The following is a 17,418-nucleotide window of genomic DNA, read 5'->3' on the forward strand; positions in this document are numbered from 1 at the left end:
TACATTATAATACTGTATGATAATCATCTGTGAAAATAATCCTTGAAATATATATTTTTTAAAAGCACTTGTCGGGCTTCCCTGGTGGCGCAGAGGATGAGCCTCTGCACATCCGGAGCCTGTGCTCCGCATCAAGAGAGGCCACAACAGTGAGAGGCCCGCGTACCGCAAAAAAAAAAAAAAAAAAAAAAAAAAAAGCGCTTGTCTCGAGCCACTGCCTCTGTCCAAGTCGACTCACGTTCCAAACAGCCTCCACTGAGGCCCACGTGCAAGCTTAATTTCTAATGTTCTTCCTCCTGCACGTCCCCAAGTTTTCCTAATACAGCTGTCCCCCGGTATCTGCAAGGGACAGCTTCCAGGATCACCAGCCAATACCAAAATCCAAGGATGCTCAAGTCCACTACAGAGAATAGTGTCGTACATGTCACATAAGGGACTGTCAGCCCCCTCCCACCCTCCAGATCTGCAGGTGCGCAATCTGTGGATACGGAGGGCTGGCTGTAAAGTATTGCTACTTTAAACTGTCCTTCTTAGAAGCAACATCATTCCATGGTAGACTGTGAAGTCCCAGACAAATAGTCTGGCAGAAACATGAACTGAACTCCTCAAAAGTAGTGAAGGGACAGACACAGAGAACAGACTTGTGATTGTCAAGGTGGGTTGGGGGAGGGATGGATTGGGAGTTTGGGACTAGCAGATGCAAGTTATTACATACAGAACGGATAAACAAGGTCCTACTGTACAGTACAAGGAACTATTTTCAATATCCTGTGATAAACCATAATGGAGACGAATATGAAAAAGAATGTGTATATGTATAACGGAGTCACTTTGCTGTACAGCAGAAATTAACACACCGTAAATCAAATATACCTCAATAAAATTTTTTTTAAAAGCAGTGAAGGGCTTCCCTGGTGGCTCAGTGGTTAAAAATCCGCCTGCCAATGCAGGGGATGCGGGTTCAAGCCCTGGTCTGGGAAGATCCCACATGCCGTGGAGCAACTAAGCCCGTGCGCCACAACTACTGAACCTGTGCTCTAGAGCCTGCAAGTGACAACTACTGAGCCCACGTGCCACAACTGCTGAAGCCCACACACCTAGAGCCCGTGCTCCGCAACAAGAGAAGCCACCACAATGAGAAGCCCGCGCACCGCAATGAAGAGTAGCCCCCGCTCGCCGCAACTAGAGAAAGCCCGCGTGCAGCAACGAGAACCCAACGCAGCCAAAAATAAATAAGTAAATTTTTTTTAAAAAGCATTGAAGGGAAACATCAAGATCAGATGAAAAACAAAAACACACACACAGCACACAAGTCTCATCACTTGTATCTTGGCCCATGTACTATCACCTAACTTTCTGAACTTCAGCTTCCTGAGATACAAAAGGAGGATCAAAACATACACTTCCAGGGCTTCCCTGGTGGCGCAGTAGTTGAGGGTCCACCTGCCCATGCAGGGGACACAGGTTCGTGCCCCAGTCTGGGAGGATCCCACATGCCGCGGAGCAGCTGGGCCTGTGGGCCGTGGCTGCTGAGCCTGCGCGTCCGGAGCCTGTGCTCCGCAGTGGGAGAGGCCACAGCAGTGAGACCCGCGTACCGCAAAAAAAAAACAAACAAAAAAAACATATACTTTCAGAATTTTAAATAAAAGTCTTTGTGAATTTAAGATGATACATGTTTAAATAAAATATGTATACATTTTTACATGTTTGTAAAGTAACAAAATAACTAAAATTTCATTTTGACTCTAGAAGGTAAGTGGCCAAAGCCACCTTTCCAGAAATGTTTACCTAGGCAGCCGAGCTCTCCCAGGCAGGGAAATCAGGACACCTTGGCTCACGTGGTGCCCATCTCACACCTTCTGAACACCTTGTCTCCCTTCCCCCTCTGCCCAAGGCTGACCATTCTTGAATTTTGTTTTATGTTTTTTTTCTACACAGCAGGTTCTTATTAGTTCTCTATTTTATACATATTAGTGTATACATGTCAATCCCAATCTCCCAATTCATCCCACCACCACCACCCCGGCCCCAGGGAAGTCCCCCAAGGCTGACCATTCTTGAAACCACTGGGGTTCTTTGCTGCTGGGAAGTCAATAGGCCTCTTTGAAAACTTGGGGAAAGCGATGGACCCGCCCCGCACCCCCAGGAAAAACATGCATATCTACCTCCTGCCATCAATTCGGCATGTGATTTAAAGCCTCCCCTTCCAGATTATAAGGCTCTCCTGCTCAGCCCTGCATGGGCCTCACTGGTGAGTTCCAGAAACAGAGCCCGCCAGCAGTCGGCAGCCAGGGACTGGGGGTCAGGCCACCAGGGGGAGGGGGCAGGGCCTGGGGACAAGGCTCTACCAGAGCTGCACCTGCACCCAGAGGGGAGGAAGGGGGATGTCAGGCCCCGTGGGCATCTTTAGGGAGCTCACCTTCCTTCTGCTGAGGCCCTTGACCTCGCAAGCGCCTTGGAAAGGTTTAGATGCAGCATGCACGACTTGGACTTATTTCCCCTCTCCGTTCTCCCTGGTTAGGAAAGGCACCAGACTCTTGTTTCTTTTTTGGCCATGCCACACGGCATGAGGGATCTTAGTTCCCCGACCACGGATCAAACCCACGCCCCCTGCAGTGGAAGCTGGGAGTCTTAACCACTGGGCCGCCAGGGAAGTCCCTACCACACTCTTGTTTCTTCTAATCATGGCCAATATGCTGCAAGGCCTGCTAAGCGGTGATTCAGTGAGCAGTGAACGCAACACCCGGCAAGCAGGCCAGTTTCGGGCAGCTCACAGAGGAGTGATGTGTGCAAACCTTGAGGTCACCTGCTGTCACACAGAGAAATGTCCCGGGGGGCGGGGGGTGAACTTACCGGTATTTGAGTAATTCTGGAGAATATTTTGACTTGGCTTTAAAAATCACCTGCAATGACAAAAAAACACAGCAAGTTGGGGACACAATCTGCTGACACTGACAAACTGATATCATTGCTTAGAACTCCCCTTTCCCTTGGTGCCTGGGCGCTGGGGCACGGCCTCTGAAATTGAGATGTCTGCTTTGTGAGAAAGTTTGTGAAGCTAAACATTGTTTAGGCTGTGCATACAATTTAAATTTAATTTGAAACTTAAAAGGAAAAGTATTTACAAATGGTTAAAATGTTTTGTTTTTTTAAGGTATTACTGGTCTACCACTAGCCAGTACGTCCCTTATTTTAAGATTTATATTTGAGGGACTTCCCTGGCGGTCCAGTGGTTAAGACTCCACGCTTCCAATGCAGGGGGCGTGGGCTCAATCCCTGGTCGGGGAACTAAGATCCCACATGCTGCACAGTGTGGCCAAAAAAGATAAAAAAAAAAATTTGTATTTCAGTCCATACTTCCCCCAGAGATAAACAGTTCACTCTCACTTTATTAGGACTTTCACTGGCACCAAAAGAATGTGGTTTGAATGTACGTGTGTCCATCGACTCAGGCCTCAAACTCTGCAGCCCACTGGACTACAGGAGTGTCAAACTCGATGACATGCTGCCTGTTGGAATTTCCCCAGATTTTCACAGCCTGCACAGTCTGTTAACAGGCCCATGTGGGGGGCAGAGGCTGGCCTGGCAGAGCCTGTGAGAAGGCCTTCGAAGGGGAGACGGAAAGCAGGTGTCAGCACAGGCTCCAGCCCCACGAGACACGCGGCTCTTCCCACGGGGTGGGTGTGTGCTCGCGGGAGCCCTGAGGGCGGTCACCGGTCAGCGTCTGGCTCGGGGTGCATTGGAGCAGCCGTGCAGGTGCCCATACGCTTGCTCTCCTGACCCCCGGTGTCTGCGAGCGGGTGGCGGCAGCACGGGCAGGAGGAAAGGAAGGGTGTGGAAGAGGAGAGGAGTGAGGACATTTTTTCAGAGATGCTCCTGCCGTGGACCGCGAGGGTCAGACGACCTGCGCTCCCTGCATCCAGGCTCTCCCTCTGCACGGAACTCCCAAACACGCCCTGGGCACCCCGCCTTTCCTCCTGCTGGCCCTGAGGGCTGCGATGTCCCGCTGGGAGCCCACTATCCTCCGCCACGCGCTGTTCCCCTCTCCTCAGCCCTCTGGGCCCTTGGTACTTGCCTTGGGATTTACTCAGCCCCCAGACACCTGTCTAAGGGGGAGAAACCTTGCCTGAGTGGTAAGGAGGGAAGGACAAGGGGAAAACAGGGTGGGGAGTGAGAGCACAGTCCTGGCGACACGGGAGGAGGGGACAGGCAGCCCTGGAACCCATGGGGGCTCACGGGGGTTCCATACTGTCGCCCTCCTGTCTGAGGAGCAAGCAGTGAGAAATCAGTCTGCTGGAGGGTTATGCGAACATAATGCTGGGAAAGCCTTCAGTGGATCCAAGTGCCCTGCCGTGTCTGCAGATGTAGACAGATGTCACGAGGGGCACCGAGCCTCCAAGTGACCCTAGGGGCCGATTCCCACAAAACACGTGCAATAGAAGCAGCCATTCCCCCGGGAACCTTTTCAAAGACACTCTTCTGAGGATCCTCAGTAGTAATTCTCAGACTTATCCGTGCATAGGAATCACCCAGGGAACCTGCTAAAGATGCAAATCCCAGAGCCCCACCTTCCGAGGTGCCAAGCTGATGGGTCTGGGCTGGGGCCCAGGAATCTGCATTTTAATAGACTGCCCACCCCGAGCGAGGGATTCGGATTCGGGTTTGGCTAGCACAAAGACCGCCTCGTAGGAAATACGAAAGAGATAAAAACTGCCTGACCTATTATTCTTGAGTCGCTTTGCAATCATTCATTTCGAACGCACTGAAATACTTGATCACAGCAATGAGATGACACCACAAGAGTCCAGGTACAGTGCCAAGAACAGAGATCGGGGGACGCTCCAAGTCCACGGACAGCACCCCATGACGTTCACACTCACGCCTGCCTCAAACTTACAACAACGTGCCACCAACTGAGGACTCTAATCCTCAGAATCAACATCTGGGTGAGAGGGGAACCACAGACATTCCTACAGACTTTACAATAAGCAAACCCACGCCCCGCTTTTTAAAAACACATTTTCAGAGCTTCACAGGGGAGCATTCCAAACTTATGGAGGAATTATTTTGTTTGTGACATGAGTTTTGTCTCTGTCCTAAATCCCTTTGGGAAGGACGTAAGAAGCAGGGGTTCACATCACAAATAAAGTACCTGGTAAAAACACAAAGAGATGGCGTGAGTACACTGCCCTTACGTCAAAGGGGCCCTGAGCTCAGCGTTCTCTGACAAGTTCCCGTGGGATTTTAGGCAAGTCACGTCACCTTTGGTATTTCTCTGCAGTCCATGAGAAGGAGAAAAGTTATAAAACAACCTCCCTTAGGAATAAGACATAGATTAATACATCACTCCAAAGTTCTGTTACTGATAATACTGAATAATACTGATTCATGCAACCTACAACAACGCTCTCAGAAAAACGCTCTTACGATACATAGTACTTGAGGATCTTGCTTTTAAATAATCAAGAGAATTTTGGGGGCTTTCCTGGTGGCACAGTGGTTAAGAATCCGCCTGCCAGTGCAGGGGACACAGGTTCAAGCCCTGGTCCAGGAAGATCTCACATGCCGCGGAGCAACCAAGCCCGTGCACCACAACTACTGAGCCTGTGCTCTAGAGCCCGCAAGCCACGACTACTGAGCCCGCATGCCACAACTACTGAAGCCCGTGCTCCGCAACAAGAGAAGTCACCACAATGAGAAGCCCGTGCACAGCAACGAAGACCCAACGCAGCCAAAAATAAATAAATTTTAAAAAAAAGAGAGAGAATTTTTCACAGATATCAAAGTGAGGAGACGGGCGGGAGAGGGGGAAGATGGCGTTAGAGTAAGACGCGGAGATCACAGTCCTCCCCACAGATACATCAGAAATACATCTACACGTGGAACTGCTCCTATAGAACACCCACTTAACGCTGGCAGAAGACCTCAGACCTCCCAAAAGGCAAGAAACTCCCCACGTACCTGGGTAGGGCAAAAGAAAAAAGAATAAACAGAGACAAAAGAATAGGGACAGGACCTGCGCCAGTGGGAGGGAGCTGTGAAGGAGGAAAGATTTCCACATACTAGGAAGCCCCTTCGCGGGCGGAGACTGCGGGTGGCGGAGGGGGGGAGAAGCTTTGGAGCCGCGGAGGACAGCGCAGCCACAGGGGTGCGGAGGGCAAAGCAGAGAGATTCCCGCACAGAGGATCGGTGCCGACCGGCACTCACCAGCCCGAGAGGCTTGTCTGCTCACCCGCCGGGGCGGACGGGGGCTGGGAGCTGAGGCTCGGGCTTCGGTCGGATCCCAGGGAGAGGACTGGGGTTGGTGGCATGAACACAACCTGCAGGGGTTAGTGCACGACGGCTAGCCGGGAAGGAGTCCGGGAAAAATGTGGAGCTGCCTAAGAGGCAAGAGACTTTTTCTTCCCTCTTTGTTTCCTGGTGCGCGAGGAGAGGGGATTCAGAGCGCTGCTTAAAGGAGCTCCAGAGACGGGCGCGAGCCACGGCTAACAGCGCGCACCCCAGAGACGGGCATGAGACGCTAAGGCTGCTGCTGTCACCACCAGGAAGCCTGTGTGCGAGCACAGGTCACTATCCACACCCCCATCCCGGGAGCCTGTGCAGCCCGCCACTGCCAGGGTCCCGGGATCCAGGGACAACTTCCCCGGGAGAACGCATGGTGCGCCTCAGGCTGGTGCAACATCACGCTGGCCTCTGCCGCCGCAGGCCCGCCCCGCATCCGCACCCCTCCCTCCCCCTGGCCTGAGTGAGCCAGAGCCCCCGAAGCATTTGCTCCTTTAACCCGTCCTGTCTGAGCGAAGAACAGACACCCTCCGGCGACCTACACGCAGAGGCGGGGCCAAATCCAAAGCTGAACCCCAGGAGCTGTGAGAACAAAGAAGAGAAAGGGAAATCTCTCTCAGAAGCTGCGGATTAAATCGCCACAATCAACTTGATGTGCCCTGCATCTGTGGAATACCTAAACAGACAACGAGTCATCCTAAATTGAGGAGGTGGACTTTGAGAGCAAGATTTATTATTTTTTCCCCTTTTCCTCTTTTTGTGAGTGTGTATGTATATGCTTCTGTGTGAGATTTTGTCTGTATAGCTTTGCTTCCACCATTTGTCCTAGGGTACTGTCCGTTCGTTTTTGTTTAGTTTCGTTTTTAATTAAAAAAATTTTTTCTTAATAATTATTTTTTATTTTAATAACTATTTTATTTTATCTTACTTTATTTTATCCTCTTTCTTTCTTTCTGCTTTTTCTCCCTTTTATTCTGAGCCGTGTGGATGAAAGGCTCTTGGTGCTGCTGCCAGGAGTCAGTGCCATGCCTCTGAGGTGGGAGAGCCAACTTCAGGACACTGGTCCACAAGAGACCTCCCAGCTGCACATAATATCAAACGGCAAAAATCTCCCAGAGATCTTCATCTCAACGCCAAAACCCAGCTTCACTCAACGACCAGCAAGCTACAGTGCTGGACACCCTATGCCAAACAACTAGCAAGACAGGAACACAACCCCACCCATTAGCAGAGAGGCTGCCTAAAATCATAATAAGGCCACAGACACCCCAAAACACACCACCAGACGTGGACCTGCCCACCAGAAAGACAACATCCAGCCTCATCCACCAGAACACAAGCATCAGTCCCCTCCACCAGGAAGCCTACACAACCCACCAAACCAACCTTAGTCACTGGGGACAGACACCAAAAACAACGGGAACTATGAACCTGTAGCCTGCAAAAAGAAGACCCCAAACACAGTAAGATAAACAAAATGAGAAGACAGAAAAACACACAGCAAAAGAAGGAGCAAGATTAAAAACCCACCAGACCTAACAAATGAAGAGGAAATAGGCAGTCTACCTGAAAAAGAATTCAGAATAATGATAGTAAAGATGATCCAAAATCTTGCAAATAGAATATAGAAAATTCAAGAAACATTTAACAAGGACCTAGAAGAACTAAAGAGGAAACAAACAACAATGAACAACACAATAAATGAAATTAAAAATACTCTAGAAGGGATCAATAGCAGAATAACTGAGGCAGAAGAACGGATAAGTGACCTGTAAGATAAAATAGTGGAAATAACTACTGCAGGCAGAACAAAGAAAAAAGAATGAAAAGAACTGAGGACAGTCTCAGAGACCTCTGGGACAACATTAAACGCACCAACATTCGAATTATAGGGGTTCCAGAAGAAGAAGAGAAAAAGAAGGGAATGAGAAAATATTTGAAGAGATTATAGTTGAAAACTTCCCTAATATGGAAAAGGAAATAGTTACTCAAGTCCAGGAAGCACAGAGTCCCATACAGGATAAAGCCAAGGAGAAACACACCAAGACACATATTAATCAAACTGTCAAATATTAAATACACAGTGCTTCCCTGGTGGCGCAGTGGGTGAGAGTCCACCTGCCGATGCAGGGGACACGGGTTTGTGCCCCGGTCCGGGAAGATCCCACATGCCGCGGAGCGGCTGGGCCCGTGAGCCATGGCCACTGAGCCTGCGTGTCCGGAGCCTGTGCTCCACAATGGGAGAGGCCACAACAGTAAGAGGCCCGCGTACCGCAAAAAAAAAAAAAAAAAAAATTAAATACACAGAAAATATATTAAAAGCAGCAAGGGAAAAACAACAAATAACACACAAGGGAATCCCCATAAGGTTAACAGCTGATCTTTCAGCAGAAACTCTGCAAGCCAGAAGGGACTGGCAGGACATATATAAAGTGATGAAGGAGAAAAACCTACAACCAAGATTACTCTACCCAGCAACGATCTCATTCAGATTCGATGGAGAAATTAAAACCTTTACAGACAAGCAAAAGCTGAGAGAGTTCAGCACACCAAACCAGCTCTACAACAACTGCTAAAGGAACTTCTCTAGGCAAGAAACACAAGAGAAGGAAAAGACCTACAATAACGAACCCAAAACAATTAAGAAAATGGGAATAGGAACATACATATCAATAATTATCTTAAATGTAAATGGATTAAATGCTCCCACCAAAAGACACAGACTGGCTGAATGGATACCAAAAAAAGGCCCATATATACGCTGCCTACAAGAGACCCACTTCAGACCTAGAGACACATACAGACTGAAAGTAAGGGGATGGAAAAAGATATTCCATGCTAATGGAAATCAAAAGAAAGCTGGAGTAGCAATTCTCATATCAGACAAAATACACTTTAAAATAAAGACTATTAGAAGAAACAAAGAAGGACACTACATAATAATCAAGGGATCGATCAAAGAAGAAGATACAACAATTGTAAATATTTATGCCCCCAACATAGGAGCACCTCAATACATAAGGCAAATACTAACAGCCATAAAAGGGGAAATTGACAGTAACACATTCATATTAGGGGACTTTAACACCCCACTTTCACCAATGGACAGATCATCCAAAATGAAAATAAATAAGGAAACACAAGCTTTAAATGATACATTAAACAAGATGGACTTAATTGATATTTGTAGGATATTCCATCCAAAAACAACAGAATACACATTTTTCTCAAGTGCTCATGGAACATTCTCCAGGATAGATCATATCTTGGGTCACAAATCAAGCCTTGGTAAATTTAAGAAAATTGAAATTGTATCAAGTATCTTTTCCGACCACAACACTATTAGACTAGATATCAATTACAGGAAAAGAGCTGTAAAAAATACAAACACATGGAGGCTAAACAATACACTACTTAATAACGAAGTGATCACTGAAGAAATCAAAGAGGAAATCAAAAAATACGTAGAAACAAATGACAATGGAGACACGACGACCCAAAACCTATGGGATGCAGCAAAAGCAGTTCTAAGAGGGAAGTTTATAGCAATATAATCCTACCTTAAGAAACAGGAAACATCTCAAATAAACAACCTAACCTTGCACCTAAAGCAAATAGAGAAAGAAGAACAAAAAAACCCCAAAGTTAGCAGAAGGAAAGAAATCATAAAAATCAGATCAGAAATAAATGAAAAAGAAATGAAGGAAATGATAGCAAAGATCAATAAAACTAAAAGCTGGTTCTTTGAGAAGATAAACAAAATTGATAAACCATTAGCCAGACTCATCAAGAAAAAAAGGGAGAAGACTCAAATCAATAGAATTAGAAATGAAAAAGGAGAAGTAACAAATGACACTGCAGAAATACAAAAGATCATGAGAGATTACTACAAGCAACTCTATGCCAATAGAATGGACAACCTGGAAGAAATGGACAAATTCTTAGAAATGCACAACCTGCCAAAACTGAATCAGGAAGAAATAGAAAATATGAACAGACCAATCACAAGCACTGAAATTGAAACTGTGATTAAAAATCTTCCAACAAACAAAAGCTCAGGACCAGATGGCTTCACAGGTGAATTCTATCAAACATTTAGAGAAGAGCTAACACTTTTCCTTCTCAAACTCTTCCAAAATGTAGCAGAGGGAGGAACACTCCCAAACTCATTCTACAAGGCCACCATCACCCTGATACCAAAACCAGACAAAGATGTCACAAAGAAAGAAAACTACAGGCCAATATCACTGATGAACATAGATGCAAAAATCCTCAACAAAATACTTGCAGACAGAATCCAGCAGCACATTAAGAGGATCATACACCATGATCAAGTGGGGTTTATTCCAGGAATGCAAGGATTCTTCAATATACGCAAATCAATCAATGTGATACACCATATTAACATATTGAAGGAGAAAAACCATATGGTCATCTCAATAGATGCAGAGAAAGCTTTCGACAAAATTCAACACCCATTTATGATAAAACCCCTGCAGAAACTAGGCATAGAGGGAACTTTCCTCAACATAATAAAGGCCATATATGACAAACCCACAGCCAACATCGTCCTCAATGGTGAAAAACTGAAACCATTTCCACTAAGATCAGGAACAAAACAAGGTTGTCCACTCTCACCACTATTATTCAACATAGTTTTGGAATTTTTAGCCACAGCAATCAGGGAAGAAAAAGAAATAAACAAAATCCAAATCGGAAAAGAAGAAGTAAAGCTGTCACTGTTTGCAGATGACATGATACTATAGAGAATCCTAAAGATGCTACCAGAAAACTACTAGAGCTAATCAATGAATTTGGTAAAGTAGCAGGATACAAAATTAATGCACAGAAATCTCTTGCATTCCTATACACTAATGATGACAAATCTGAAAGTGAAATTAAGAAAACACTCCCATTTACCACTGCAACAAAAATAATAAAATATCTAGGAATAAACCTACCTAAGGAGACAAAAGACCTGTATGCAGAAAATTATAAGACACTGATGAAAGAAATTAAAGATGATACAAATAGATGGAGAGATATACCATGTTCTTGGAATGGAAGAATCAACATTGTGAAAATGACTCTACTACCCAAAGCAATCTACAGATTCAACGCAATCCCTATCAAACTACCACTGGCATTTTTCACAGAACTGGAACAAAAAATTTCACAATTTGTAAGGAAACACAAAAGACCCCGAATAGCCAAAGCAATCTTGAGAACGAAAAATGGAGCTGGAGGAATCAGGCTCCCTGATTTCAGACTATACTACAAAGCTACAGTAATCAAGACAGTATGGTACTGGCACAAAAACAGAAATATAGATCGGTGGAACAGGATAGAAAGCCCAGAGATAAACCCACACACACATGGTCACATATGGTCACCTTATCTTTGATAAAGGAGGCAGGAAAGTACAGTGGAGAAAGGACAGCCTCTTCAATAAGTGGTGCTGGGAAAACTGGACAGGTACATGTAAAAGTATGAGATTAGAACACTCCCTAACACCATACACAAAAATAAGCTCAAAATGGATTAAAGACCTAAATGTAAGGCCAGACACTATCAAACTCTTAGAGGAAAACATAGGCAGAACACTCTATGACATAAATCACAGCAAGATCCTTTTTGACCCACCTCCTAGAGAAATGGAAATAAAAACGAAAATAAACAAATGGGACCCAATGAAACTTCAAAACTTTTGCATAGCAAAGGAAACCATAAACAAGACCAAAAGACAACCCTCAGAATGGGAGAAAATATTTGCAAATGAAGCAACTGACAAAGGATTAATCTCCAAAATTTACAAGCAGCTCATGCAGCTCAATAACAAAAAAACAAACAGCCCAATCCAAAAATGGGCAGAAGGTCTAAACAGACATTTCTCCAAAGAAGATATACAGATTGCCAACAAACACATGAAAGAATGCTCAACATCATTAATCATTAGAGAAATGCAAATCAAAACTACAATGAGATATCATCTCACATCGGTCAGAATGGCCATCATTAAAAAATCTAGAAACAATAAATGCTGGAGAGAGTGTGGAGAAAAGGGAACTCTCTTGCACTGCTGGTGGGAATGTGAATTGGTACAGCCACTATGGAGAACAGTATGGAGGTTCCTTAAAAAACTACAAATAGAACTACCATATGACCCAGCAATCCCACTACTGGGCATATACCCTGAGAAAACCATAATTCAAAAAGAGTCATGTACCAAAATGTTCATTGCAGCTCTATTTACAATAGCCAGGACACGGAAGCAACCTAAGTGCCCATGATCGGATGAACTGATAAAGAAGATGTGGCACATATACACAATGGAATATTACTCAGCCATAAAAAGAAATGAAATTGAGTTATTTGTAGTGAGGTGGATGGACCTAGACTCTGTCATACAGAGTGAAGTAAGTCAGAAAGAGAAAGACAAATACCGTATGCTAACATATATATATATGGAATCTAAGAAAAAAAAATGTCATGAAGAACCTAGGGGTAAGATGGGAATAAAGACACAGACCTACTAGAGAAGGGACTTGAGGATACGGGGAGGGGGAAGGGTAAGCTGTGACAAAGTGAGAGAGTGGCATGGACATATATACACTACCAAACGTAAAATAGCTAGTGGGAAGCAGCCGCGTAGCACAGGGAGATCAGCTCAGTGCTTTGTTACCACCTAGAGGGGTGGAATAGGGAGGGTGGGAGGGAGGAAGATGCAAGAGGGAAGAGATATGGGAACATATGTATATGTATAACTGATTCACTTTGTTATAAAGCAGAAACTAACACACCATTGTAAAGCAATTATACTCCAATAAAGATGTAAAAAATAAATAAATAAATATTCAAATTTCATCAGGAAGTTAAAAAAAGGGAGGAGAAGAAACTATAGTATTTTTTAAACCATGTTTAAATTGAAGTATAGTTAATTTACAATGTTGTGTTAGTTTCACGTGTACAGCAAAGTGATTAAGTTACACACACATACGTGTGTGTGTGTATATATATATATGCATATATATATATTCTTTTTCAGATTCTTTTCCATTATAGGTTATTATAAGATGTGAATATAGGTCCCTGTGCTATACTGTATGTCCTTGTTGTTTATCTATTTTACATATAGTAGCTTGTATGTGTTAATTCCAAACTCCTAATTTAACCCCCCGCTTTCCTCTTCAGTAACCATTTTTGTGTTCTATGTCTGTGAGTGTATTTCTGTTTTGTAAATAAGTTAAATTGTCCCATTTTTTTAGATTCCACACATAAGTGATATCATATGATATTGAAACTACAGTATTTTTTAAAAAGTGTTTGAACTTGTCGACAAAATATACAAATATCGTTTTATTATTTCACCACCCTTGGGGGGCTTACTCGGTGGCAGGTAACTCAGCTGACTCTCATACGCCAGGGCCATCGCTGGGCTCCCAGAAACCACCCACAGGTCGTACCGTCCTATGGACTCAGCTCGGTGCAAAGTGCTGTCACGGATGCAAGAAAAATTTGACCCGTTCTGCCTTCAACAGGGTTATGGTCCCTACTGGTGAGGGAAAACCTGGACTGGGCAAATGACAAGAGGAGATGCAACCCAGAAAGGCCATGGGCTCAGGTGGTCTGGGCACAGGGGGCTGATCTGCAGGTCGGGGGCTCGGCCGCGTGATGGGCACATCAACTGTTCCTCGGCCACATCCTGCCTCGTCTCACCCAGGCGGCTCCTGGTCCCACCAGGACGGCACGAGAGTACATGCATGGATCAGGGTCAACCCGTGGCCCATGGGGCACCCAGCTCACTGCCACCACTCGGCCAGCGCTGGGTCTTCAGGGCCCGGGACCTGCAGATCCACACCCCCAGCCAAGAGTTGCAAAAGCAGTCACCCCTCCCGAGTGGAAGCACAGCCCACCTGCGCACCATCCTCCTCCATAAATACAATAAGAGACGTTTCTTTACTCCCCATGGTCCCTGCAGCCCCGAATGTGCATGCCGGATGGATGATGAACTGAAAGGAGTCAGGGGTGGGAGGCCAGCCTGGTCCCCAGAAGCCCCTTCCTGGAACACAGCGAAGGTCAGGGTTCCCAGCCATGACAATCAAATATCTGGTCCAGGACTCGAGCTTTATAAACGATCACATGCTTTGCCCCCATAATGCTCCTTGTAAGAACTGACCCTGAGGCCGACTTTCTCAAGGTGCGCCCACAGAACTGGGAATTCATAAAGGTGACTGGAAATAGGCGTTAGGTCAGCGAACAAATTTAGGAACTGCTGGCTACCTAGATTTCCCCTGCACGAATTCCCAGAGCCTTTAAAAAGCTAATTACTCTATGTTGTAAATCTTCAAGGGAAACGCAAGGTATGCAGCAATTTTCCAAACTTATTTGGCCGCTGAAGGTGTACCTAATGAGTGTTCCAGGGAACAGAGTTTGGGAAACACTGCCCTTAAAGGTGCTAAGCACAGGTAGAATGTTCACTGCAGCCTTAATAACAGCAATAATAATAATCACAACAACAAACAAGAAAAAATGACAACTTTAAAATCATACTCAGCCTTCACCCCCGTGAACACCAATCAAGGGGTCCCCCAGGTCAAAGCATTCTACCCCAAAAGGAACCCAAAGGCCCATCCTGTAAAAGATGGGGAAACCCCGCAAAACTTAGATCCTCATTAAGTCCACATCGCAGCCTGGAGGAGAAAAGTCATCACCAGGTAAGGGGACAGTCTGACACGAAATAAACCATTGGATCCTCTCTAAGCTGAAAGCCACGGTGACAGATAACGACATCAAAATCAAAGCCTCAGCCATGATTTGTAAACGCTCTGTCCACTCTTTATAATTTGTGGCAATTACGGTTGACCCCTGAACGACGAGAGGGTCAGGGGCTCCCTGACCCTCCATGCAGGTGAAAATCCAAGTAGAATTTATCATGGGCCTACAGCATAAAGGCGGCTTCCTTGTAACCACAGACTCAACCAACCGCAGATCATGTAGTTCTGTAGTATCCACTGTGGAAAAAAAATCCACATCTAGGCGGACCCATGTTGTTCAAGGGTCAACTGTTTATGTCTTGAATTCACCTGGGCCTTTGCAAGTTGTGCTTAGAAACTCTGCCCTGTCCTCAAGTTAATCCTTAAACCTAAGTTGCTCAAAGTTGCATTTAAATTCCTGGCGTTTTAAACTGACACACTATACATTTAATTGCAGCGTCATTTTTGCCCTCATTAAATACAGTACGTAAATGCCTGGACCAAGTTTTCAAAAAAAAAAATTCTAAATCTCTCCTACTCACCCCTCCCCCACTCCTGTCTGTGTTCCAGGGAAATTCACTGAAGATTGATTAGTGCCCAGAAGTGGAGCTAACCCTCCGGGGCTGACTCCTGCTCTCTTATCGGGCTGCCCATCTCCTAGAGTCTGCGTTGGTTCCCACTGACCTCAGCAGGAATCCGGCTGGGAGGAGGACAGGGCTCCTGAGGGGGAGGCAGACAAGGACGAATTACTCCTTCACATCTTACAGCCCCTGCTACGGACAGTGCGGGCTCCGCTGGCTCCCTGCAAAACCAGACCTGCCAGATGGGAGGGCAGGACGACAGGGACCTGTGAGTGGCTGGGGAACAAGTGAGGTCAGACAAAAATTCAAATTCTCCCCACATTCAGACTGGTGGTATTGGTGACAGCTCAGCTGACACAGCGCCAGATCTGGAACCGAGAATTGTGAAAATAAGGAAACGTTGGTCCTGACCTCCAGAAACTACAACCAGATACAGACATGGTGTGAGGGGGGTGTGAGTTGTGAGGAAGTGAGACAGCCTGCGGGGAACCTGGACCCCCTGGGGTGGGCCAGGTGGACAGCAGGCTAGGCTAGGATACAAGTCCAGGCAGCAGCCTTTAGTCAGGTAAGGCACATGCACTTGCCTGTAAGAGAATCAGAAGGCTTTCAGTAGAAGCCACACAATCTGAAATCAGAGCTGTGCTTTTAGAGGGGGGCAGGGGTGGGGGACCAGAGACAAAGGGCCTGGACTAGGGGTTCAGAGAGAAGGTGAAAACAGAGGTGTATGTTTACAGGGAAAACAAAGACAGAATGTAGCTTAGCGGTTGCCTGGGTCTGGGGGCTGGGGAGAAGTGTGGGTGACTGCTAAGAGCTCCAGGGTTTCTTCTGGGGGTGACAGAAAAATGTTCTGAACTTTTATGAACCAGAAACAGACTCACAGACATAGAGAACAGACCTGTGGTTGCCAAGCGGGGGTGAGGGTGAGGGAGGGACAGATTGGGAGTCTGGGGTTAGCAGATGCAAACTATTATCTGTAGGATGGATAAACAACAGGTCCTACTGTAGAGCCCAGGGAACTATATTCAATATCCTGTGATAAACCATAATGGAAAAGAATATGAAAAAGAATGTGTATATATGCATAACTGAATCACTGTGCTGTACAGCAGAAATGAACACAACCTTGTAAATCAATTATACTTCAATAAAAAAAATGTTCTGAAATTGATGGTGGTGATGGTTGGGCAAGTCTGTGGATGTAGAGCTTTAAATGGAGAACAGTACAGAGTGTGAACTGGTCTCAGTCAACATAAAGGAGCAGAACGGCAGGCAAGGAGCTGGCCCGGGGGTGCCAGTGGCGCGTAGGCGGGCAAAGGGGGAGAGAGAGGCCTGGGTGAGGGACCATCAGGGTGCCAGCGGCTGCTCGGAAGTAGTACTGTATAACCGTGGGGGGCTGGGCAGATGGGGAGGGGCCTGGAGGGGAAGCGGGGGAGGCAGGAGGAAGTGGCAGCGGGGAGGCTATTCTAGAGCATCAGCTACTCTTTAAAAATGTGTTTGTGAAACGCGAGAGAGATTATTCAAGGGCACTAGGACCTGGTTTAAGATCAGGAGCCTGGGCCCCGGGACCCCCGGGATGGCAGAGCAGAGGGAAGGAGAGGCAGGAGGCAGGGTTGCGGCCGAGAGAGTGGGGCAGAGCAGCAGTTTCCATGGAAACTCCCATCCTGTTGTGGGACTAAAGCATCTTCCCCGCACCCATTCCTGTCGGTCTCAGCATCATTTCCACGGCCTTGCGGAGTCCTACCTAGAACTGACGCCCAGAACGGGAAAGCCAGGTGACTTTCTGAAGGTTTAATTCCAGTTTG

The 17,418-nt window shown here is 46.2% G+C and overlaps 1 protein-coding gene across 2 annotated transcripts in view; it reads right to left on the reverse strand.

Moving 5' to 3' along the window:
* Positions 1–17,418, reverse strand: part of GPR137B (G protein-coupled receptor 137B) — a 51,699-nt gene that overhangs the window by 21,322 nt on the left and 12,959 nt on the right. For both annotated transcript variants that reach the window (XM_067711024.1, XM_067711023.1), the window contains exon 2: positions 2,854–2,903. In XM_067711024.1, the coding sequence (XP_067567125.1) occupies positions 2,854–2,903 (50 nt within the window). The remainder of the gene's footprint in view (positions 1–2,853; positions 2,904–17,418) is intronic.

Source organism: Pseudorca crassidens, chromosome 16, assembly GCF_039906515.1.
Source record: "Pseudorca crassidens isolate mPseCra1 chromosome 16, mPseCra1.hap1, whole genome shotgun sequence".
Classification (NCBI taxonomy): domain Eukaryota; kingdom Metazoa; phylum Chordata; class Mammalia; order Artiodactyla; family Delphinidae; genus Pseudorca; species Pseudorca crassidens.